This window comes from Macaca mulatta, chromosome 6 (assembly GCF_049350105.2).
Source record: "Macaca mulatta isolate MMU2019108-1 chromosome 6, T2T-MMU8v2.0, whole genome shotgun sequence".
Lineage (NCBI taxonomy): Eukaryota > Metazoa > Chordata > Mammalia > Primates > Cercopithecidae > Macaca > Macaca mulatta.
In genome coordinates, this window is record NC_133411.1 from 81,574,994 (window position 1) to 81,599,585 (window position 24,592).

Here is a 24,592-nt window from a genome sequence, read left to right on the forward strand (position 1 = left end):
ATAAATTCCTGGACACATACGCCCTCCCAAGACTAAACCAGGAAGAAGTTGAATCTCTGAATAGAACAATAATAGGCTCTGAAAGTGAGGCAATAATTAATAGCCTACCAACCAAAAATAGTCAAGGACAAGACGGATTCACAGCCAAATTCTCCCAGAGGTACAAAGAGGAGCTAGTACCATTCCTTTTGAAACTATTCCAATCAATAGAAAAAGAGGGAATCCTCCCTAACTCATTTTATGAGGCCAGCATCATCCTGATACCAAAGCCTGGTAGAGACGCAACAAAAAAAGAGAATTTTGAGACAGGCAGATCACGAGGTCAGGAGATCGAGACCATCCTGGCTAATACGATGAAACCCCGTCTCTACTAAAAAATACAAAAAAACTAGCCGGGCGAGGTGGCGGGTGCCTGTCGTCCCAGCTACTCGGGAGGCTGAGGCAGGAGAATGGCATAAACCCAGGAGGTGGAGCTTGCAGTGAACTGAGATCCGGCCACTGCACTCCAGCCTGGGCAACAGAGCGAGACTCCATCTCAAAAAAAAAAAAAAAGAGAGAGAATTTTAGACTAATATCCCTGATGAACATTGATGCAAAAAATCTTCAATAAAATACTGGCAAACCAAATCCAGCAGCACATCAAAAAGCTTATCCACCATGATCAAGTAGGCTTCATCCCTGGGATGCAAGGCTGGTTCAACATATGCAAATCAATAAACGTAATCCGTCACATAAACAGAACCAAAGACAAAAACCACATGATTATCTCAATAGATGCAGAAAAGCTCTCCGACAAAATTCAACAGCCCTTCATGCTAAAAACTCTCAATAAACGAGGTATTGATGGAACGTATCTCAAAGTAATAAGAGCTATTTATGACAAACCCACAGCCAATATCATACTGAATGGGCAAAAACTGGAAACATTCCCTTTGAAAACTGGCACAAGACAAGGATACCTTCTCTCACCACTCCTATTCAACACAGTGTTGGAAATTCTGGCCAGGGCAATCAGGCAAGAGAAAGAAATAAAGGGGATTCAATTAGGAAAAGAGGAAGTCAAATTGTCCCTGTTGCAGATGACATAATTGTATATTTAGAAAACTCCATCGTCTCAGGCCAAAATCTCCTTAAGCAGATAAGCAACTTCAGCAAAGTCTCAGGATACAAAATCAATGTGCAAAAATGACAAGCATTCCTATACACCAATAATAGACAAACAGAGAGCCAAATCATGTTGAACTCCCATTCACAATTGCTACAAAGAGAATAAAAACTTAAGAATCCAACTTACAAGGGATGTGAAGGACCTCTTCAAGGAGAACTACAAACCACTGCTCAACGAAATAAAAGAGGACACAAACAAATGGAAGAACATTCCATGCTCATGGATACAAAGAATCAATATCATGAAAATGGCCATACTGCCCAAGGTAATTTATAGATTCAATGCCATCCCCATTAAGGTACCAATGACTCTTCACAGAATTGGAAAAAAACTACTTTAAAGTTCATATGGAACTGAAAAAGAGCCCACATTGCCAAGACAATCCTAAGCAAAAAGAACAAAGCTGGAGGCATCACGCTACCTGACTTCAAACTATACTACAAGGCTACAGTAACCAAAACAGCATGGTACTGATACCAAAACAGATATACAGACCAATGGAATAGAACAGAGGCCTCAGAAATAACACCACACATCCACAACCATCTGATCTTTGACAAATGTGACAAAAACAAGAAATGGGGAAAGGATTCCCTATTTAATAAATGGTGCTGGGAAAACTGGCTAGCCATATGTAGAAAGCTGAAACTGGATCCCTTCCTTACACCTTATGCAAAAATTAATTCAAGATGGATTAGAGACTGAAATGTTAGACCTAAAACCATAAAAACCCTAGAAGAAAACCTAGGCAATATCATTCAGGACATAGGCATGGGCAAAGACTTCATGACTACAACACCAAAAGCAACGGCCACAAAAGCCAAAATAGACAAATGGGATCTAATTAAACTAAAGAGCTTCTGCACAGCAAAAAAAAAAAAAACAAAAAACAAAAAAACAACAAAAAAAACTACCATCAGAGTGAACACGCAACCTACAGAATGGGAGAAAATGTTTGCACTCTACCCATCTAACAAAGGGCTAATATCCAGACTCTATAAAGAACTCAAAGAAATTTACAAGAAAAAAACAAACAACCACATCAAAAAGTGGGCAAAGGATATGAACAGACACTTCTCAAAAGAAGACATTTATGCAGCCAACAGACACATGAAAAAATGCTCATCATCACTCGCCATCAGAGAAATGCAAATCAAAACCACAATAAGATACCATCTCACGCCAGTTAGAATGGCAATCATTAAAAAGTCAGGAAACAACAGATGCTGGAGAGGACGTGGAGAAATAGGAACGCTTTTACACTGTTGGTGGGAGTGTAAATTAGTTCAACCATTTTGCAAGACAGTGTGGCAATTCCTCAAGGATCTAGAACTAGAAATACCATTTGACTCAGCCATCCCATTACTGGGTATATACCCAAAGGATTATAAATCATGCTGCTATAAAGACACATGCACATGTATGTTTATTATGGCACTATTCACAATAGCAAAGACTTGGAACCAACCCAAATGCCCATCAATGACAGACTGGATTAAGAAAATGTGGCACATACACACCATGGAATACTATGCAGCCATAAAAAAGGATGAGTTCATGTCCTTTGCAGGGACATGGATGAAGCTGGAAACCATCATTTTCAGCAAACTATCACAAGGACAGAAAACCAAACACTGCATGTTCTCACCCATAGGTGGGAATTGAACAATGAGAACACTTGGACACAGGGTGGAACATCACACACCAGTGCCTGTTGGAGGATGGGGGGCTGGGAGGCTAGAGGAAGGATAGCATTAGGAAAAATGCCTAATGTAAATGATGAGTTGATGGATGCAGCAAAGCAACATGACACATGTATACCTATATAAAAATCTGCACATTGTGCACATGTACCCTAGAACTTAAAGTATATATATAAAAAAAGAATAGACTCCTCAAACTCCTCAATCTGATAAAGAGCATCTACAAAAACCTATAGTTAAAATCATGTTTAGCGGTGAAATATGCTGAAATACTGAGAGAAGAAAAACTAACACAGAGTGAAAAATACCAGAACAGTAGTGGCATCTTGAGAGTAAGGAATGACTGAAGAGAGGCATGAGGAAACTTTCTGGGATAATGTATCTGTCAAAATTAACCAGATGGCACAATTAAGATTTGTAGTTCACTATATGAAAATGTTACCTGAGAAAACACACACACACACACACACCCCTGAACTCTAATAATATTCATGCTGAGGTGTTTAGTGGTAAAACACACTGATGTCTATAATTTCTTTGAAATGCATCAAAATAAAGATGGATTGATGGATGGACAGAGAGATTTCAAGATGGATAGGTATCTGATAAAATAAATATGTAGAATCGAGATATTAGTTATATGGATAAACAGGTCACGTGAACTTTTTGAATATTTTAAAACTACCTATTTTTAAAATGTATATACAAAAACTATTTCCTCCAAATACTGTTTCTTATAGAAGGTATGAATTCACTGCTGTTTAGGTTCTGGAACCTGTGAACTAGTGAAAATTTGCTTACCAACATGTACATTGGTTAACCTGATTATATATCACAGGTCCCAGTTAGATGAGATGAAAAATTAAGTACCAGAAACTCAAAAGTCATTAACTTTGGAATGCAGATGATGATTTTCCTCCTATAAAACTTCCTTTCCTTGTCTAGATTTTGCTCAAACTACAATAAAAATTAGTTTCCTAAAGAAGACGAAAATGGGTCAGGCAAGGTGGCTCACGCCTGTAATCCCAGCCCTTTGAGAGGCTGAGAAAGACAGATCACCTGAAGTCAGGAATTCAAGACCAGCCTGGTTAACATGGTGAAACCCCATCACTACTAAAAATAAAAAAAAATTAGCCAGGCGTGGTGGCAAGCGCCTGTAATCCCAGCTACTCGGGAGGCTGAGGCAGGAGAATCTCTTGAACCTGGGAGGGGAAGGTTGCAGTGAGTCGAGATAGCACCATTGCACTCCAGCCTGGGTGGCAAGAGTGAGATTCCATCTCAAAAAAAAAAAAAGACTAAAATGTTTACTATAGAAATGAGAAAATAACCACAAGCAAATATCACATTTCTCCTTGAGCCCAGAATGACTGAAAGATAAGGTAAATATAAAAGTAAACATATGGCTTCCAAGGAAAACCCAGTATCCTATTTTAAAGTTACTGAAGAAAATTCCCAAAGAAAACAAGATACAAGCATGAGGGATCCAAAGTCAATGATGGGGCAGGGGAAGGAGGCGCTTAAAAATGAATCCCCAATATCCCTGATGAACACAGGGGCAAAATCTTCAACAAAATACCAGCAAACTGAATTCAACAGTACATTAAAAAGATTATTCACTATGATCAATTGGGATTCATCCCAGGGATACAAGAGTGATTTAATATGCACAAACCAATAAATGTGATATATCACATTAACAGAAAGAAAGACAAAAGCCATACGATCATTTCAAAAGATGCAGAAAAAGCATTTGATAGAATTCAACATCCCTTCATGATAAAAATTCTCAACAAATTAGGTACAGAAGGTATGTATATCAATACAATAAATCCCATATATGGGTTTTATTTTTACCCATAGCTAACTTCATACGAAAGAGGGAAAAGTTGAAAGTTTTTCCTTTAAGATCTGGAAAAAGACAAGAATGGCCAGTCACCACTTCTAGTTAGTATTGTACTGGAAATCCTAGTGAGAGAAATTAGGCAAAAGAAAAAAATAAAGGTGTCCAAATGGGAAAGAAGGAAGTCAAATTGTCCCTACTTGTAGATGATACGGTCTTATATATAGAAAGTCCTAAAAACTTCACTAAAAAACTGCAAGAACTAATAAAGTCAATCAACTTGCAGGATACAAAATCAACACACAGAAAGCAGTGTTTCTATATGCTAAATAGTGGACTATCCAAAAAACTAATGCAAGAAAACAATCCTATTTACAATAGCTACCAAAAAATAAAATACCTAGGAATAAATTTAACCAAGGAGGTGAAAGATCTCTACACTGAAAACTATAAAACATTGATGAAACAGATTGAAGAGGACACATATAAAGGTAAGTGTATCCCATGTTCATGGATTGGAATAATTAATTCTGTCACAATAATCTACAGATTCAATATGATCTATGGATTCAATGCAATTTCTATCAAAATATCAATGACATTCGTCACAGGAATAAAAAATACCTAAAATTCATATAGAACCACAAAAGACCCCCAAACAGCCAAAGCAACCTTAAGCAAAAAATTTTTAAAAAACAAAGGTAGAGGCATCACATTACCCTACTTCAAAATACACTACAAAGCTCTATTAATGAAAAGAGCATCATATTGACATAAAAATAGACACACAGACCAATATAACAGAATACAAAGCCCAGACATAAATCCACGCATCTACAGCCAACTGCTTTTCAACAAAGGTGCCAAAAATACACACTGGGGAAAAGACAGTTTCTTCAATAAATAGGACTGGAAAAATTGGATATCCACATGCAGAAGAATAAAACTAGATCCTTATTTTCAACATACACAAAATTCAACTCAAAGTGGACTAAAAACTTAAATGTAAATACTGAAACTATGAAACTGCTATAAGAAAACACAGGAAAAATGCTTCATGACACTGGGCAATAATTTTTTGAATAAGACCTTAAAAGCACAGGCAACAAAATAAAAAAAATTAGACAAATGACATTATATCAAACTAAAAACTTTCTGCACAGCAAAGAAAACAATCAACAGAGTAAAGAGAAAACCTACAGAATGAGAGAAAATATTTGCAAACCATGCATCTGACAAGGGGTTAATATACAGAATATATAAGAAACTCAAACAACTCAATAGCCAAAAAATAATAATAATTATTATATTTTAAAATGAGCAAAAGATCAACAGGTATATGAAAAAAGTGCTCAACATAACTGACTACCAGGGAAAAGCAAATCAAAACCACAATGAGATACCCCCTCATTCCAGTCAGAATGGCAATTATTAAAAAGACAAAAGATAAGTGTTGATAAGGATGTGGAGAAAAGAGAACCTTTACACTTTTGGTGGGAACATAAATTAGTACAGCCATTATGGAAAACAATATGGAGATTCCTCAAAAATTCAAAATAGAACTACCATAACCAGCAATCCTACTACTTGGTATATATCCAAAGGAAACGAAATCAATATGTCAAAGAGATATCTAAATTCCCATGCTCACTGTAGCACTATTCACAATAGCCAAGATATGGACTCAACCTAAGTGTCCATCAACAGAAGAATGGATAAAGCAAATGTGGTATATGTATACAATGGAATACTATTCAGCCACAAAAAAGAACAAAATTCTTTCATTTGCAACAACATGGAAGAAACTGGGGGACATCATGTTAAGTGAAATAACCTAGACACAGGAAGACACATACTGCATGTTCTTACTCATATGCAGAATCAAAAAGCTGATCCTAGCTCTAGATCCTTGAGGAATCGCCACCCTGTCTTCCACAATGGTTGAACTAGTTTACAGTCCCATGCCACATGTATAGATATGTAACAAACCTGCACGTTGTACACATGTATCCTAGAACTTAAAGTATAATAAAAAATAAATAAATAAATACATTTTTTTAAAAAGTTGATCCTAAGAAACAGTGAATAGAATAGTGGTTACTACAGAGTGAGGAGAGTAGTGGGAGGGGAAAAATTAGGAAGAGACGGTCAATGGGTACAAAGTTGCAATTAGAAACGAGGAAGAGGTAGGCGCAGTGGCTCACGCCTGTAATCCCAGGACTTCGGGAGGCTGAGGCGGGTGGATCACAAGGTCAGGAGATTAAGACCATCCTGGCCAACATGGTGAAACCCCGTTTCTACTAAAAATACAAAAATTAGCTTTTTTTTTTAGGGCAGGCACCTGAAATCCCAGCTACTCAGGTGGCTGAGGAAGAAGAATCGCTTGAATCCTGGATGCAGAGGTTGCAGTGAGCCAAGATCACGCCACTGCACTCCAGCCAGGCAACAAAGTGAGATTCCGTTACACACACACACACACACACACACACACACACACACGAAGAAATGAAGAATAAGTGATGGTATCCTATTGCACAGTTGGGTGACTAGAGTCAGCAAAGAGGTATTGAATGTCTCTAAATAGTTAGAAAAGGAGATTTTTCAATGTTCCTACCATAAAGAAATGATACATGTTTAAGGTGTTGGATATGCTAATTACTCTGATTTGATCATCACACAATGTATACATGTATTTAAAAATCACATCGTTCCCCATAAATATGTATAATTATGTATATTTATAATATATACCATATATAATACATATAGTTATGTTATATAATAATTATGTATCCATTAAAAGTAAAAAGTAAATAGTGTCCAATTCCAGAAAAAACAATGAATGCTACCTGAAGTGAGACTTAAACAAGGATGACTCAGTAAGGAAGAATTATCAGTTTCAGGGTTGAAAGAAATTCCCAGTGTCAATAAAGCCAGAAGGAGCTTTATTCTGCAGAGAAAGCCACTGAAGACCACAGAAATCGCTACAGATTACAGAAAGAAATCAAGTGTAACAGAGACTTTTCCTTCCCCTAAGGATTATGCCTTCTGCATTGTAAAACCACCCCTCCAAAATAAAGATGGAACACATTCTACAACAGATCTTTTACTACCTCCCAAATCTGCAGGTTGGGAGATCCCCAAAAAAACTTATTTAAAAAAAGAAATTAACTATCATGGAAGAAATCTCTTTAAAACATGAATATAGTTATAAATTTCCTTTAAAGAGAACATAATATAATACATTTTTTAAAAAGATTTACAATCACAATAAAATTTGTTATATGCTGTAATATAGCCGTTGTTAACACTCACAGAAGAATAACGCACACTCCTTTCTACATTACATAGTCCTAAACAGTTTTGTCTCTCATATTTTATGTTATCTATTTCTTGCTTTGTTATTGACTTAAACTTCAGGCTATTATTAATACCCTTGTCTGGGCCAACCTTTCTTTTTCAGTTCTAATGTGTTACAGGTATAGGAATCAGAAAGAGTTCTGCATAAAATAAAGCTCAAGGCATTGATCTCAGAGGTTTTTGGCAAAAACTTAAAATGTGATCTATTTTGAGTATTCAGAGTTTTTTTTAGCCTACTTCATGACTGTCACCTTTGCCTTTGGAAAAAGAATTAGTACTCTTTCTGAGCTCCCTGCAATTTGTTTTTTAATCAGAGACAAAATTTCATAAAATGTAAGTGAGGACTCATAAAATTCAAAATGTTACATATAAAAGACCATTGGTCCATTATTACATTTTGTTCATTTCTCACAGGGCAGTGGGCCTCTTTTTTAATTGTACCACAAAATAAGTACACTTAAATCTTCCTACTGGAGATTATTAATCTTTTTGTTTTCACAGCATCTGATACATAGAAGGTATGTAAACAGTATGTAAAAGCTCACTACATCGAACTAACATGTTAGAGGTCATACAGCTCTTGCCAGTCCTTGACCTTTACTGAGACAGTGAGTGTGTGTGTGTGTGTGTGTGAGAGAGAGAGAGACAGAGAGAGAGAGAGAGTGTGTGTGTGTGTGTGTGTGTTTTGGGAGGTGAAATGATGGTTGCATTTTAAGCAAATATTGCAGGTGATTCTGGTGTGGGGGTGTGTGTGTGTGTGTGTGTGTGTGTGTGTGTGTGTGTGTGTGTGTGGTTTGGGAGGTGAAATGATGGTTGCACTTTAAACAAACTTTGCAGGTGATTCTGTTGAAAATGGAAACACTGTCCTCTGTAATTCTGTGGGATGTGGCAGCCAGAAATAAAGATAGAGCTAAGATGCAAAGTAAGAAGGAAAAGTAGAGAACAAGTAAGTTCAAAATGCAGGAAAATATGATAGGGATAAAGAATTCATGAAGGTCACAGAAGTACCTGGGACAATGAGGAAAAGGTATTTATTAACTGGCTGAAGACAAGAAGGGAACAGTCACTGAGAATGTTAACAATGGCACAGAAAAAGAAAAGGTTAATAAAAAGAAACATGTTAAGAGAAGCTTGGGAAATCCATAAAGTCAAAACTGGCTGCATGTAGGGCTACTCTTGAACTCAATGGGCAGACAAAGAATACCAACAGAAAGAACCACATATCTCTTGAAATCAAGAGAGTAAGTGCTGTGGCTGGCAAATAAGGATCCAACGTTGAGGGTAATAGGGCTATGACCTGGGTATGACATTTAAAATAATATCCTGTTAAAATCCTGATTATAGTGTAAACCCAGGCCTTGCTAAGGTAAAGTACTGGGGGTGCACTTGAAATCAGCTGCTTGTCCATGGATTTTACTGTGCCATCTCTGTGCACCGTAAGACTCTTTGCACTGTTTCTAAACTGAGCAAGTATGGAAAAGTATGGACACCCAAAAGCACCATCCAGGCTGTCCAAGTATTGTTCAGTGTAAGTACCTTTAAGCAATCACTCTTCTCTAGCACAACATGTCACATTCTACCCACAGGGAAGACTGTCCCAGTGACCCAGCCTTGCAGAAATACTGCTCTTTCTGAGCTCCCTGTCCCAAGCTCTGTACTTCATACCGTATTCTTTCCATTTCCCTGGCCACTGCTCCTGCTGTACATCTACCATTTCATCATGAATTTTCCCCTATAGCTCAGTGCACCATCAGTTTCTTCCAGTGTTTGACATCATTTCTCCTTCATTCAAGGCTGAGTCTCATAGTAACAATGACCTTGCAAAGCCAGCCCCAGGTACCTTCTGGATGCCACTGCACATAACCCACCTGGCATAATCTTTGAAGGAGAAACATAATGCTCTTCTCCTGCCACCCAGTCTTCTCATCCTGCCCTCTTCCCTGAAAGATAATGGTGAGGAGCTACTTAAATAGGAAAATGACCTGAAAGTCTTCTGTTTGGAACTTACCTTAGGCTCACTTTGCTATACTTTCCTAAGAGTGATTCAGCTGAAACTACAAACCACTCTTAAGATAACTGTGGGTGGTAATCCTAACTTACCAGCATAACTTGGCTGATTAACATTTCCACCTTTTTTTATACAATGATGAACAAGATCAGCATCATCGTTCAGAGCAGCCTTATATACTAAGTTCTCTCCAAAAATGTTTCTCCGGTTAATGCTACCAAGAGATATTTTGTTCACCTTCATTTTTTCTGAAATGAGGGAATGAACAAAAGGAAAAAAATCATTATTTGAATATCAGAAGGAATATGAATTACAAACCACCGATTTCAGACTACAAACTTTACGAACATAGGTAACAGGATTAACTCAGTCAACAGTCTAGAAGTAAAGTATATTATATCATGAGAATATTCATCCATTAACCCAACTATAATATTATCTACATACAAAAAGGAAAAAGAGACAATGTCACTAGTTTTAAAATATTTGAAGTAAACTATAAACTGTGATAAACAGTGTATGTTGATTGAAAACCCATGAAAGGTGCATATATGAAAAGACTAACAGATAATCTTCTTAAAAGTTCTGGTGAAAACGATTATTTAAACCTAGAATAATATATTATCAAATTTAATAAAACGGTATATTACCAGATGTCTTACAAAACCATGAGGAGAAAATCTCAGCGGCATATAAGATACAAAAACTAATCCCAGTGAGACTGGAAAAAGGAACGCAAAATTCTCTTTCTTTGCTAAAAATAAATTAATGAAATTAAGCAGAGAATCATAGCCTGATCTTTGCAATTGTTTTTATTTACTAAGTCAGCAGAAATGCATGATTAAAATACTTTTCCAGATAATGTATATCAAGTATCAGTTCTCCACTGTGCCTCCTAAAATACTGAAGCTCCTCATTTACATGTTCCAAATCCTGTCAATTTGGAGGGCAATACTCATTTGGATTTTCTGAATTTCAGAATAGCTTGATGATAGCTTTTCCAATTTTTATCTAGCTAACCTGCTCCATCCTAAAACCTCATAAAGGTAACTGAGTACTGCAGCAGCCTTCTTAATAGACTACATAAAACTGCCTTGCCTTTTGACTCCCTTGATTCAGTCCCACTGCATAACAAACTAAACTGCTGAACTTTGAGTCTACCTTCTTGTATACCAGACTACAAAGCATTCTTTTCCCACTAGACAAATTGTATGCTTACCATAATCAAAGCAGTCTTTATTTCCAAATCTGTCTGTGCCAGCTGTACTTGTTATATTATAATTATGTAATTTTCTGATCTTAGGAGGAAAGCATTTAGTCTTTCACAATCAAGTATAAAACTGTATGATTTCTGTAGACGTCCATGGTCAGGTTGAAGTTTCCCCTCTATTCCTAGTTTGCTGGGAATTTCCACTAGGAACAGATGTGTTAGATGTTGTCAAATGCTTTCTGTGCATTTATTGAGATGATCATATGGTTTCTCTTTTTTAGCTTGTTAATGTAATGAATTACAGCGATTGGTCTTCAAGTGTAAAACCAATCTTGCATTCCTAGGATAAATACCACTTGGTCATGATGTATTATATAATGTTGGATTTGATATGCTCAAGTTTTGTTTAGAATTTTTTTTTCTGAGACAGGGTCTTGCTCTCCATATTCTTCTCCAGGGTATTGCCCAGGGTGGAGTGCAGTGGTGCAATCATGGCTCATTGCAGCCTCAATTTCCCAGGCTCAGGTAATTCTCCCACCTCAGCCTCCTGAGTAGCTGGGACTACAGGCACGCACCACCACGCCCAGCTAATTTTTTGCATTTTTCGTAGAGACAGGGTTTCGCCATGTTGCCTAAGCTGATCTCAAACTTCTGGGCTCAAGTGATCCACCCGCTTCAGCCTCCCAGCATACTGTGACTCTAGGCATCAGCCACCACACCTGGCCTATTTAGAATTTTTGCATCTATATTCATGAAGGATATTTAGTCTAATTTTCTGTTCTTATAATGTCTCTGATTTTGGTATCAGTTTAATGATGACCTCATTAAAATGAGTTGAGAAGAGTTTCTTCATCTTTAATTTTTTGGAAGAATTGTGTGGAGAACTGGTATTATTTCCCCCTTATATATTTTGGAGAATTCACCAGTGAAGGTGTTATAGAATGAATGGTGTCCTCCCAAAACTCAAACTTGAATTCCTAGACCAATAGGAATGGATTGAGGTGCTTATGTGTATGTGTGTGTGTTTGTGTGTGTGTGTGTTTATTTCTCTTTCTGTAAACTGCTTGTTCATGTTCCTTATCTATTCATGTTCTTTTTACTTTTTTCCTCCAGTTTAAAATTTTTAAATTAATTATTATTATTATCCGACATGTAAAAAGGGATATTTATTTAATGTATACAATTCAATATACTTGGGGACAAGTATATACCCATGAAACCATCACCACCGTTAAGGCCATGACATACACCCCCTGTTCTTTATCCTTACTGTTTCATAAGAGCTTTTTGCATACTAATGCCATTAAACCCTTGTCAAATGATGCTAATATTTCTTAGCTATTTAATATTTGATTCTTCTTTAGGGTATATTTCTATACAATTTTTTAAAATGTATGTAGTTAATTTTATCATTCTTTAAAAGAATTTTTACCATTATTTTAAAGTTATGCAGTTAATTTTATGATTTTAACCTCAGAAACCAAGAGGGTTTAAAAAGACTTTTTCCACACCAAGGTTACAGCAAGATTCACTTACATTTTCTTCTACAACTTTCATTTTTCATTTAAATCTTTGATCAATCTGAAATTAAAGTTAGTGTAAGGAATGTTATGGAAACCCAATTTTGTTTGTGTTTTCTACTACTTATTGCTTAGTCTTTCTTTTCACCACAATTTGAGATGCCATCTATATTACATATCTGTCCCATGTCTCACTGTAGCTGGCTTCTACATCTAAACTCTCTATTCTGTTTCACTGAGTTATCTGTCTATTCCTGCTACAGTGTCAAATGACTTTAATTTCTGTAGCTTTCTAATATGCTCACATATTATGGAGAACAAGGTCCTGCCACTCTTAACTTTTTGTTTTTATTTTTCAGAATTTTCTTGGCTAGTCTTTCATATTTACTTTTCTAGGTGATATTTAGTATTACTTTGAAACTTTCTCATAGCTACTCTCTATCCCTGTAAAAGCAATACACAATAAAACAAAAAATTTAGCAAATAAATAAAAATCTGTTTTTGATGAGATCTCATGCATTTCTAGAATAATTTAGGGAGAACCTTCTTACAATGCTGAATCTTTCTAGTCAAGAACAAGGTTCTTCTTTCCATTTATTCAAGTATTTTTTACATCCCTCAGTAGAATTTTTAAACTCTTCTTATAAATATGACACATTTCTTATTAGTTATAAAAGTATTTTCTTTTTGTAACAATTATAAATGAGATAATCTTTTACATTTTCTAACAAGTTCATGGATACATATATGTGAAAGGCATTAATTGTTGACTCCAGCTTATCACATTTTTAAAACTTTTTCTTTTGAAATAATTTCAGACTTACAGAAAAGTTGTAAAAATAGAACAAAAGACTCACCCCTTGTTGACATTTTACCATTGACTTTAAACCATTCTTTTTTACAGATACATATGCATCCAGACACATGTATATATAAAAAGTAACTTTTATACATCATGCCCTTTTACTCAGTAATACTTTAATGTGTATTTCTAAGGACAAAGATGTACACTTATATCACTGCAGTATTATTATCAAATTCAGAAAACTTACCTCTGATACAATATTATTTTTTCGTCTACAACCCATATTTCAGTTTTGCCAGTTGTTCCACTATCTATTATTTTTTAAATAGTGTTTCTAGATTCTCTTATTGCTTCTGAGAGTTATTTAGTTCAATCTTTTGGATGGTATAGGAACACAGAAATAAGATCTAAGAAAATAACAGTTGTGCCTTGTCCTTTCCTTTATTCCTCCTAATACGCTTTTTCATAGCCTTATGCTAGGTTGGTTACACATGTAAATTTAAAAAGAGGTCTGTAACTACTGTTTCCAAAGCAGAATTATAGAAAAAAGTACTAACCTATGAGTCAGAAGTTCAGGATCAATTCTCAATTATGCTACTAATGAGCTGTATGATGCTGGGAAAAACCCTTAACTATCTGAAATTCAGTTTCCTTATCAATAACATTAGAAAGTTGAGAAAGATAATCTCTGAATCCTTTCTACCAAAATTCTGTTTCTGTAAAAGAAATAGAAAAATACTCAAACTATGCATCACCTTTTTTTCCTGGAAATTGTTCATTTTTCCTGATTTGTTTTCCATTCTTGAACCTGCGTGAATGCATATTCTTCTCTTTACTATCAATCATTAAAGCCGGATCCTGCATTCTTGAAAAACAATGTATTTTTAAAATGGCTATAACGGTTTTTACAAACATTCACAGAGAATTATACCAAATTTTGACTATAATATTAAAACTCCAGGGTATTTTACTGAGCTGTTCTCAAGTGGCGTGGCAGTTTTTAAAATGGAGATGGCTCCTGCAGGTAATTCTGCAGCAGGCATGCCAGTCATCATGGCTTCTAGCCCTCTCTTTGCACTACCTGTGGGTTTTTCTTCTTTAGGATTAGTCATTTACAAGTGCGAGTATTCTGAATCTCCTGCTCTTCACTCCCCAAGTTGGCATGTCACTATCCACTCTATTCACCCTCTAGAGAAAAAGATGCAGGCTCTTTGCAAGGAAAAAGCCTCGCTGTGTGGTATGGCACTGACCAAAAGCTGCAAAATAAAAAAAGCAATAATATAAAAAATAAAGCTCTTTACCCTGTGTTAACTGTATACTGACCCTGACCCCAAGCACATAATTATCTATAATGTCTACAGCATTCCTGGAGATAAACACATAATTTCACTGCATACCTGAAATTCTGAGCTGAAGAGTTATTATTTGTTAGGTCCTCACAGCCAAGGATTTTTGGTAAAATCTTTTCTGGCATCTTATACATGTGATCTGAGTACTTTGCATCTCTGCTTACTTTCAGTTTTTCTAGTCTGGATGATCTTCTCAACACACACGCAGTTTCCTGGTCAGAGCTATTTGTCACTGAATGTGAATTTCTCTTATTACTTAGTGGTTCACAAGAAGTGATATTTTGATGAGCCAAAGTTTGCAACCCAGATGGATCTGGGTCTTGCAGAGTCTGCAAATACGTAAATACATCCACAAACAATTACAACACTGCAAAAAAACTTAAAACTGTAAGAAGCTAAATTTTGTCTTGACCTATGATTAAATTAAAATGTCTATTACAGGATGCAAGTACAAGAATTCATAGACATATGTGGACATAATGAAAGATTTTATAATAATTAATGTAATAAAGGACAATGCAGATTTAAAAGCTTAAGAGCATAAGTAAAAAATGATTTTGATCAATATTTATTTTGAAAATTCAAGGGTGAATCTATGGTCACTCTGGGAGCTTTAATCTTGCAAGAAATTGGGAATGTAGAATGATGAGAGATCTACAAAAACATTAGAAATGTCACACTAGGCTAGATCAATGGACTATTCAGCCTAGGGTTTTGTTATCTGACAGCAGCAGTAAGTGATATTTTGTGGAACAAAATAGTATATAACCTCCATTACATTGATTTTAAAAGGTTAACAGTATATCAGGAATTGTTCTCTAACTTTCTCTTAATAATTCATTATAGATTTAACTTCCATGAGCATATGTATTCTTTATATGTATCATCTAAACCTTTCTTCAGCCTACTTACATATCCATCTTGCAAAGCTTCTAAAGGTAACAAGCTCCATATTTTTATTACAGCTGAGTAAACGAGTATATTATTTGATCTGTTCTAAATAAGCCTCCTTTCTACTTAAGAGGGTTTCTTTTTTCTTTCCTTTTGAAGACTTGCTAAATTCATATTCACTGTATTAATATCAATCATAATTTCCTACACTTTACTCATATTCCCTCTTTCCATATTTAATCTTCATGCCCTATCTCCATAATTAGTTTCTCTTTTTCTGGTTTTTAAAAAAATCCTATGTCAGTTTTGAGATTTGTTAACCAGAACTTCATGCAGTATTATTCCAGGTATGTATGCTGCAACCTGAGCTCAGCATTTTGTTATAAATCTTCACAAGGATGTTCACAGAAACATTTTGGTAATTGGAAGATAAAAAGAAAAGAAAGAAAACAATCCAAATGATATCATTAGTGAATTGATTAAATAAATTACAATATATTTACATAGTGGAATACTATTCAACAAATCAAAAGATTTAAGCAGTGCTACGTTTGCTGACATTGAAAGATAAACAAAATATATTATTAAATTTAAAAAATAAGTTGGAAGGCATTATATATAATATAATCCCATTAGTATAAAATGAACTAATATAGAATATGATGGAAATAACTGGAGAGATACACCCAACTGTTAACAGTGATTATCTCTGAAGAGTGAAATTGTGGAGGATATTTGTTACTATATTATTGTGTAATTCCGTCAGGTTTAAAATTTGTTTTATAATGAGGATGCATTATTATTATAATCAAGAAAAAAAACAATAAAGATTATTTTTAAAAACAAAGAAACTGTCAATATGACAAAGGGACTTTGTGAGTGATAGGCCACTACAGGGCTTCCAGGCATAATACTACAAGAATTCTAAACCCCAAGAGCTATGCCACCTGGCAGTATTCTCAGACATAGAAGGCAAAATTCTGCTTAAGCTAGGCATATTTTTTCCCCTCCCCGGCATCCCTGCATATATTCTGTGTCAAAATGTAAATTAATGTGGGGTATCCCATCAGTACTCTGCACCCAGGTAGACATAGTGATTTTCTGAGCTAACAGAAAATTTTAGTAAAGAAATCTTTCCTTCCTACATGTAAGCAATGTAATGATATGTCTTCTCAGGCCTGTTGGGAAGAAATCTGTCTATTCTAACTTCCTAACTCCCAGAAAACTCTACCCTAGGAACTTCTAAAAAGATCACTCTATGCTTCCAAGTCACAAAGTATCTTATGGGTGTTGATATTTGGGTAAATTTGATTTTAACACAATGAAAACTTGTTGAAGTTTAAAAGGCAAAATCATAGACTCATATTTTCAGCTACTTGCTCCACTGAAAGACGCCTGTCCTATAGCTCAGCTAACTTGGAACCATGTTCAAATGGTGGAGTAGAACAAAGAAATTCAAAATTCACCTCTGCTATTTGTGTACAATCTTCATTGGTCTGAGACGTATTGAACTTCACTTCTAAACATTCATTTCTAGCAATGAGACTGCTGCCTCCCTCTTTTCTGTGACAGATGGTTTCCATCTTGGCTTCCGACAATGTGTTCAGGGCTTCCAATAACTCAGCTGGCAATGCATCATCCTTTGCATTTTCTAGTGAATCTCTATGACATGCCGACCAGGCATTCAAAGGTATTGATATGGAACTAAGAGAGTCACTCAATGGGTCCATCAATTCTTTACTATCAAAATCACTTACTAATTCAAACAGTCTTTCCTCCTGGGTGCTTTCTGGTGATGTAAGTAACCTTTCTAAGGCAGACACAAAGGTTTCAAGAGAGCTTTCTTCATCCTTAGTTTCTTCAGGAGTCACGGTCAATATGACTTCCTTTCTAGGCTCATAAAATGTATTTGGTGCTGCTAAGATCTTCTCTGGCTCTATTAATGATGTCTCCTTTACAGCAACCATATCAGATACTGTAATAGCAGTGCCTGAGAGAAGGCTAACTTCAGGAGAATCTCTGCCGTCACTTAGTTCCTGGGTATTACAAATAGAAATTACATCATTACAGCATATACAATAAAGTATTTAAAATGAAAACTTTATAGTTTTATAGTTTATCTTGTTTGTAAGCTACCCTCAAAATTTATCATCAACTTTCCTTCTCTTCCACAAATAAAAAGAATACTCTTTATTGCTTTCCTATACCAAATCACTAATTACTGAAAACATGGTTAAACGCTTAATAATAGACCAAGAGCATAATTGGCTGGACCATAATTACAGATGGCAAATTATTCATTTAAGTTTAAATTATCTGTGCTAACAGAAGAAGCAGAGATGGCATGGATAGTTAAATTAACAGATGATCTCAAAGCTTCATAGCAATTAATGGTTATAAAATTCTTTCTTGCCAAAATTTCCTATTTGGTTTATGAAAATTATTAACTAGGAACAAAATTTCACCTTCTTTTTATTGCCCCACCTTTGCAGGAATAAGTAAATGTAGAGTAAAGAGGCCAAAGGACAAAAGGTCAGAGGGAAAAGGTAAAGAATGAGGGTACAGTTCTGTATAAATATTACAAGCCCTAGCTGTAAATGAATGGCTCTGAGTTGTGGTTATTTTAAGCAAAAAACCCCACAAAAACTTAACATTTCTAAATGACTATTATTTCTCTAAGACATCACCTTAATAGGTTATACCTGTTCTCACAATGTTTCTTTTTTTCTTTTTTCTTTTTTTTTGAGATGGAGTCTCACTCTGTCACCTAGGCTGGAGTATAGTGGGGCCATCTCGGCTCACTGCAACCTCAGCCTCCAGGGTTCAAGTAATTCTCCTGCCTCAGCCTCTTGAGTAGTTGGGATTACAGGGGCCTGCCACCATGCCCTGCTAATTTTTTGTTCTTTTAGGAGAGATGGCGTTTCACCATGTTGGTCCAGCTGGTCTCAATCTCCTGACCTCAGGCGATCTGCCCGCTTTGGCCCCCCAAAGTACAGGGATTACAGGCATAAGTCACTGTGCCCAGCCTCACAAAGTTTCTAATACTCAAAATACTGTTAGAATCCCTCTTTTGAAATTGCTTTCAGAATGAGTTTATAAGCCATTCAAGAAAATAAGGTGCTTTAAAGGCACTGAAAATTTTTCGAACACTAAATAATTTTTATTGGCCTTAAATAACAGAATGGGTTTCAACAACTTTAGTTTTTTTCCAAAAATCAAATCCACCATACCTTTGACAGGATGTGCGGTAATTTGTAAGCCTTCTAATATTCTAATCTGGTATGATTGAGAAAAGCAAAACCACTTTATTCTTCCTCCTGTCCTTTTCTACCTGCCACCTTTATGTACTCAGTATATATTAATAGCATACAACACTTAAGAAAACATATTCATTTGTCAGCAATGCTAACTATAATTTTCTCAGAAAGATAAAAGGAATATGCAAGAAATTCAAGAACCAGATCCTACTCACTCTCTAAGTCTCAGTTCAAGGCCTCCAAACTATTTGAAGTCCTTACGTCTACTAAATTCAAGGCACCAGGTATAATAAAGTATATACATTGGGCTCTGTCCTAAAGCAATTTATTTCCAACTTAAGATTCAAGACATAAAAAAAAAAAAAAGATTCAAGACATAAATACCTAAGACATTAAATAGAATACATATAATGTCATAGAACACTTATGAAATCAAATGAATGGCATAAACTAGTGTATATCAAGCAGTTCCATTTATAACCACAGAACCAGCCCAAACTGCCCCTACTTTGTTGGTAACAGAATGTCAAGTCATCTTGCAGGTATAACAGGGCCAAAAGTGCAAGTCATGTAGCGCAGCCAGAACCTTGAACAAAGAAGACTGAGAAATGACTGGAACCTGACCACTGGTACTCTTTCTGAAGCAAGAGGTCTGCTGGACACAAGATTTGGTGCTAAAATCCACCTAAATATACCTTACCGTAAATGGTCAAATTTGAAGCCTTCTAATCAGACTCTGTCAAACCAACATTCCTAAGTCCTTTCCCTTACGTTCTGCCCCTTAAAACCTGTTCCAGACCCCAAATAGACGACACAAATTTGAACTGCCTCTCCTGTCTCCTTGCTGGCCTGTCTCACAATAAAGCCTTTTTTTTTTTTTTCCTCAAAAGCCAGTGCCACAGCATTGGCTTCTACGCACATCAGGCAGCAGGCCCATTTGCTTGATAACATACAAAGCCTAATGTCTTACAAAAATGAGTTTTCTGGGGAAGAAAAAAATGGAGGCAGTAGAGAACAACAGGACTTTCCAAACCATGTGCATTGGGGGAACTTTAGGACACAGTGTTCTCCAAACATTTTTGTCCAAAAAATCCTTTTCCTCAGAAGATCTATTAATATCATAGAGTACAAGTGATTTGGAAATAATGATATAGTCAGTAAATAATGAATGGTAGAGAGGGAGCAGTTACTTTGGTCAAGATTGCCAGAACTATCTGAAATAGATCCACAGAAGAACAGGTACTTATGCTAGAAATTAAAGATTTGTGAAGGAGTGAAAGAATGGAGGAACACACATTTACTGAGCACCAACTAGGTGCCAGACACCATGAACCATCATTGCTCGGTCCTCACAATACCTGTAAAACAGCTATCGCTGTCCCTATCTTACAGATATAAACAGTTATCCTTGGAACCTAGACCTATCTGGTTTCCAAATTTTATGTTATTTCCCATCTTCTGGCTCCTGATTCAAGCAAAACCATGAAGGCAGGAATGTGTAAGGTATGGCTGAGATAAAGTAAGCTACAGGGACAACCCTGGGTGAGATGCCAAGACCCAGTCTCTACAAAAAAATTTAAAGAAAAAAATTAGCTGGGTGTGGCAGTATGGGCCTGTAGTCCCCGCTACTTGGGAGGCTGAGGTGAGAGGATCTCTTGAGCCCAAGAGTCCAAGGTGGCAGTGAGTTATGATCGATGGCACAACTGTACTCCAGCCTGGGCAACAAAGTGAGACTTTATCTCCAAAAAAAAAAAAAAAAAAAAAAAAAGGTAGGTATGGGTATACTGGGCTAGCTTGATTGCCCAGCATCCCTAAGGAAAGTGTGAGTTCATTTGTGAGCACAGCCAATCCTACAGTCCTCTGATTCTCCATAGCACCAAGTACAAAGCAAATCCAAAGCAGGAAGGAACTTTGTTACATTATCTCAGAAACTAGTTTGATAATAAGTTATGTATTTCTACTCTAGTTAAAAAGTAAGAGACTTACAGTAGTGGATAAGAAACACAGATCAAGAAAACACTTTTATCAGCAATAAGGAAGAATAAATATGAAAGAGGTGATTAGACAAAAATAGATTTCTATTTACCGAAATGGTTTAGTCATATTCCTGCCTAGGGGAGGGTCTAAATGAGCTTGATACTTTAATTGACACATTTTAAAAAAAATCTAAATCCACAATCTACATAGTTAATTTCTGTTATACAGACCAACCTTTTCTATGTGTGGCAAAACTTCAGGAGTTTCATCAGCCTCAGGCCCTAGAAAAGAACAATGAGTTTTCACTCCAGTTTTACGAAAGCACTAAAAACATACCTTCTCAGTTGGCATTTCATAATCATATAACTTAAACTCTCAGTCAAGTGACACATCTTATATTTTATTAATATTACATAAATTTATTGGTATGAAAGTATTATTTTGGAAATGAAGTTATAAAATTCTTCCATTTCTTAAAAAATATTTTATATAGCTCCAAAAAAAATTGTAACTATTTGGAATTATTTTAGCTAAAAACCAAGAACCCTATTTTGGCTGAATTATTCTAAGTACAGCATTTGTAACTACATAAAGAAAAGACTATCTACTTTCTTGATGTCATTCTCTCTTCCACTACAGGTACTTAAAGCTTAAATGAACTCATGCTGTCTGGAGTTAGGCATGAAAAGAAATGCCCCTTATAGGAGTCAAAAGGACAGGAGGTCATCCTAGACACTATGGAAGATTGTTGCATTGCCTCTGCGACTGCAAATTCACTATCCACTCTCACCCTGTCCCCTCTGAGCCAAGCTGGCAAACAGCAATTCACACCCAAGTTAGGTTAAAGGAGGATCTGGAAAAAAGATAGTTCTCCTATGTTGTTCCTTTTACATTTTTCTTTCTTTCCTTCCTTCCTCCCTCTCTCCCTCCCTCCCCCCCACCTGACCTCAAGTGATCCACTTGCCTTGGTCTCCCAAAGTGCTGGGATTACAGGTGTGAACCACCACACCCAGTCCATTCTACTTTCATCATCAAGACCCAAGTATTCTAGCCAGGTGCGAGGTCAGGAGTTTGAGACCAGCCTGGCCAACAAGGTGAAATCCCGTCTCTACTAAAAATACAAAAATTAGCCAGCATGGTGGCACGCGCCTGTAATCCCAGCTACTTAGGAGGCTGAGGCATGAGAATTGCTTGAACCTGGGAGGCAGAGGTTGCAGTGAACCGAGACTGTGCCACTGCACTCCAGCCTGGGCAATAGAGCAAGACTTCGCCTCAAAAAAAAAAAAAAGAAAAGAAAAGAAAAGAAAAGAAAAAAAGACTGAAATATTCTGACACACTTGAGTAGGAATTCAATTTTGGTTTATTTTGATTAGGTAATGTCTACATAGCTAAAGTAAAAGCAAGTTATTATCTACTGAACCTCAAAATGCATCCTCATAAGCAAGAGGGGTTTTTCAGGGGGAAAAATAAGCATAAATATTCTTGCTGAGCTTCATATCCTAAAAGATAATAGTAATAAACCCATTTTTTTCCCTCACTTCACCTTTGCAATTTGATGATAAAAAGCTATAGCATGATAAGCAAAATGTCATAAGAATAAGTAATTTCTTATGCTTGGTTTAGAATTATTCCTGTCAACAAGTGATGACATATTTCATTGTGTATATCCTACTTAACATTTTGTATCTCTACTTGCTTAAAATTTTAATACCAATGAAAGAAACATTTTAAAATAATAGATACATCTTCAACTATCTTTGCAAGGAGAGGTTTTTTTAAATAAAATTTCAGATCCTTGGGGGATTAGAATTCAAAAACAGAAAAAGAGAATTCACTTTTCTTCCTTCTCTGAATCATAAAGAAACAACTCTCATAGACATTTTCTCCCATGTTGTCTTTAACAACTTCATCTTCAAAACTATAAAGCAAAAAAAAAAAAAAAAAAAAAAAAAAAAAAAAAAATCGAAGGCTCCCAATCATCTGAATGGACCCCTCTTGGCCATGGGCATTACAAAGCTGGTTCAGGCCTTGAAGGGAAGAAAGGGTCACACGTGCCTCATTACACCCTCCTCCCTTTTGAATTCAGGAAAAGCCAACCAGCGTTAACATCAACACCGACCTTAAGTCTGTTAAAAAACATTTATAATCTGCTGTGTCTGAACCCTGCTACTTGTAAGCTTCATCTGCATGATAAACCTTTGGTCTCCACAACCCCTTATCATCATAACACAGAGATTCAATTCTACTGATTCCAGGTCTTCAGATAATAACTCTTTCAACCAATTGCCAATCAGAACACCTTTGAATCCACCTATAAACTGGAAGTCCCTGCCCCCACCTTGCTTCTGGTTTGTCCCACCTTTCCAAACCAAACCAATGTACTTAATCTTACACATACTGATTGATGTCTCACATCTCCCTAAAATGTATAAAACTAGGCTGTGCCCTGACCACCTTGGGCGCATGTTCTCAGAGTCTCCTGACGGCTGTGTCACAGGCCATGGTCACTCATATTTGGCTCAGAATAAATCTCTTCAAATATTTTACAGAGTTTGACTCTTTTCGTTGACAAAATGATCATTCTTTTATGCCAACAGTTACTATTTTATAAACTTAATTAATAAAATATTTTACAGTAATTTGATTACTATATTAAAAATAAACACATTTAGAAGGAATTATCTTTTCTAACTACAAATTTTACTTAAGAGTTTTTACAAATACATAATTCTTGAATTTTTGTCTATCCTTTAATAAACCATAAAAAGATTTTCTTTCTTTTATTATTAGTCTAGGGTACATGTGCACAATATGTAGGTTTGTTACATATGTATACATGTGCCATGTTGGTGGGCTGCACCCATTAACTCATCATTTACATCAGATATATCTCCTAATGCTATGCCTCACCCTCCCCCCTCTCCACAATAGGCCCTGGTGTGTGATGTTCCCCTTCCTGTGTCCAAGTGATCTCATTGTTCAATTCCCACCTATGAGTGAGAACATGTGGTGTTTGGTTTTCTGTTCTTGTGATAGTTTGCTGAGAATGATGGTTTCCAGCTGCATCCATGTCCCTACAAAGGACATGAACTCATCCTTTTTCATGGCTGCATAGTATTCCATGGTGTATATGTGCCACATTTTCTTAATCCAGTCTGTCACCAATGGACATCTGGGTTGATTCCAAGTCTTTGCTATTGTGAATAGTGCCACAATAAACATACATGTGCATGTGTCTTTATAGCAGCATGATTTATAATCCTTTGGGTATATACCCAGTAATGGGATGGCTGGGTCAAATGGTATTTCTAGTTCTAGATCCTTGAGGAATTGCCACACTGTTTTCCACAATGGTTGAACTAGTTTACAGACCCACCAACAGTGTAAAAGTGTTCCTATTTCTCCACATCCTCCCCAACACCTGTTGTTTCCTGACTTTTTAATGATTGCCATTCTAACTGGTGTGAGATGGTATCTCATTGTGGTTTTGATGTGCATTTCTCT

At 36.1% G+C, this 24,592-nt stretch overlaps 1 protein-coding gene across 2 annotated transcripts in view; it reads right to left on the reverse strand.

Annotated features, from left to right (window-relative positions):
- ANKRD31 (ankyrin repeat domain 31) overlaps positions 1-24,592 on the reverse strand; it is a 159,067-nt gene that overhangs the window by 97,986 nt on the left and 36,489 nt on the right. For both annotated transcript variants that reach the window (XM_078004866.1, XM_001099787.5), the window contains exons 6-10: positions 21,323-21,369; positions 17,321-17,890; positions 15,012-15,292; positions 14,370-14,479; positions 10,172-10,327 (exon numbers count right to left, since the gene is read on the reverse strand). In XM_078004866.1, coding sequence (XP_077860992.1) covers positions 10,172-10,327; positions 14,370-14,479; positions 15,012-15,292; positions 17,321-17,890; positions 21,323-21,369 — 1,164 coding nt within the window. The remainder of the gene's footprint in view (positions 1-10,171; positions 10,328-14,369; positions 14,480-15,011; positions 15,293-17,320; positions 17,891-21,322; positions 21,370-24,592) is intronic.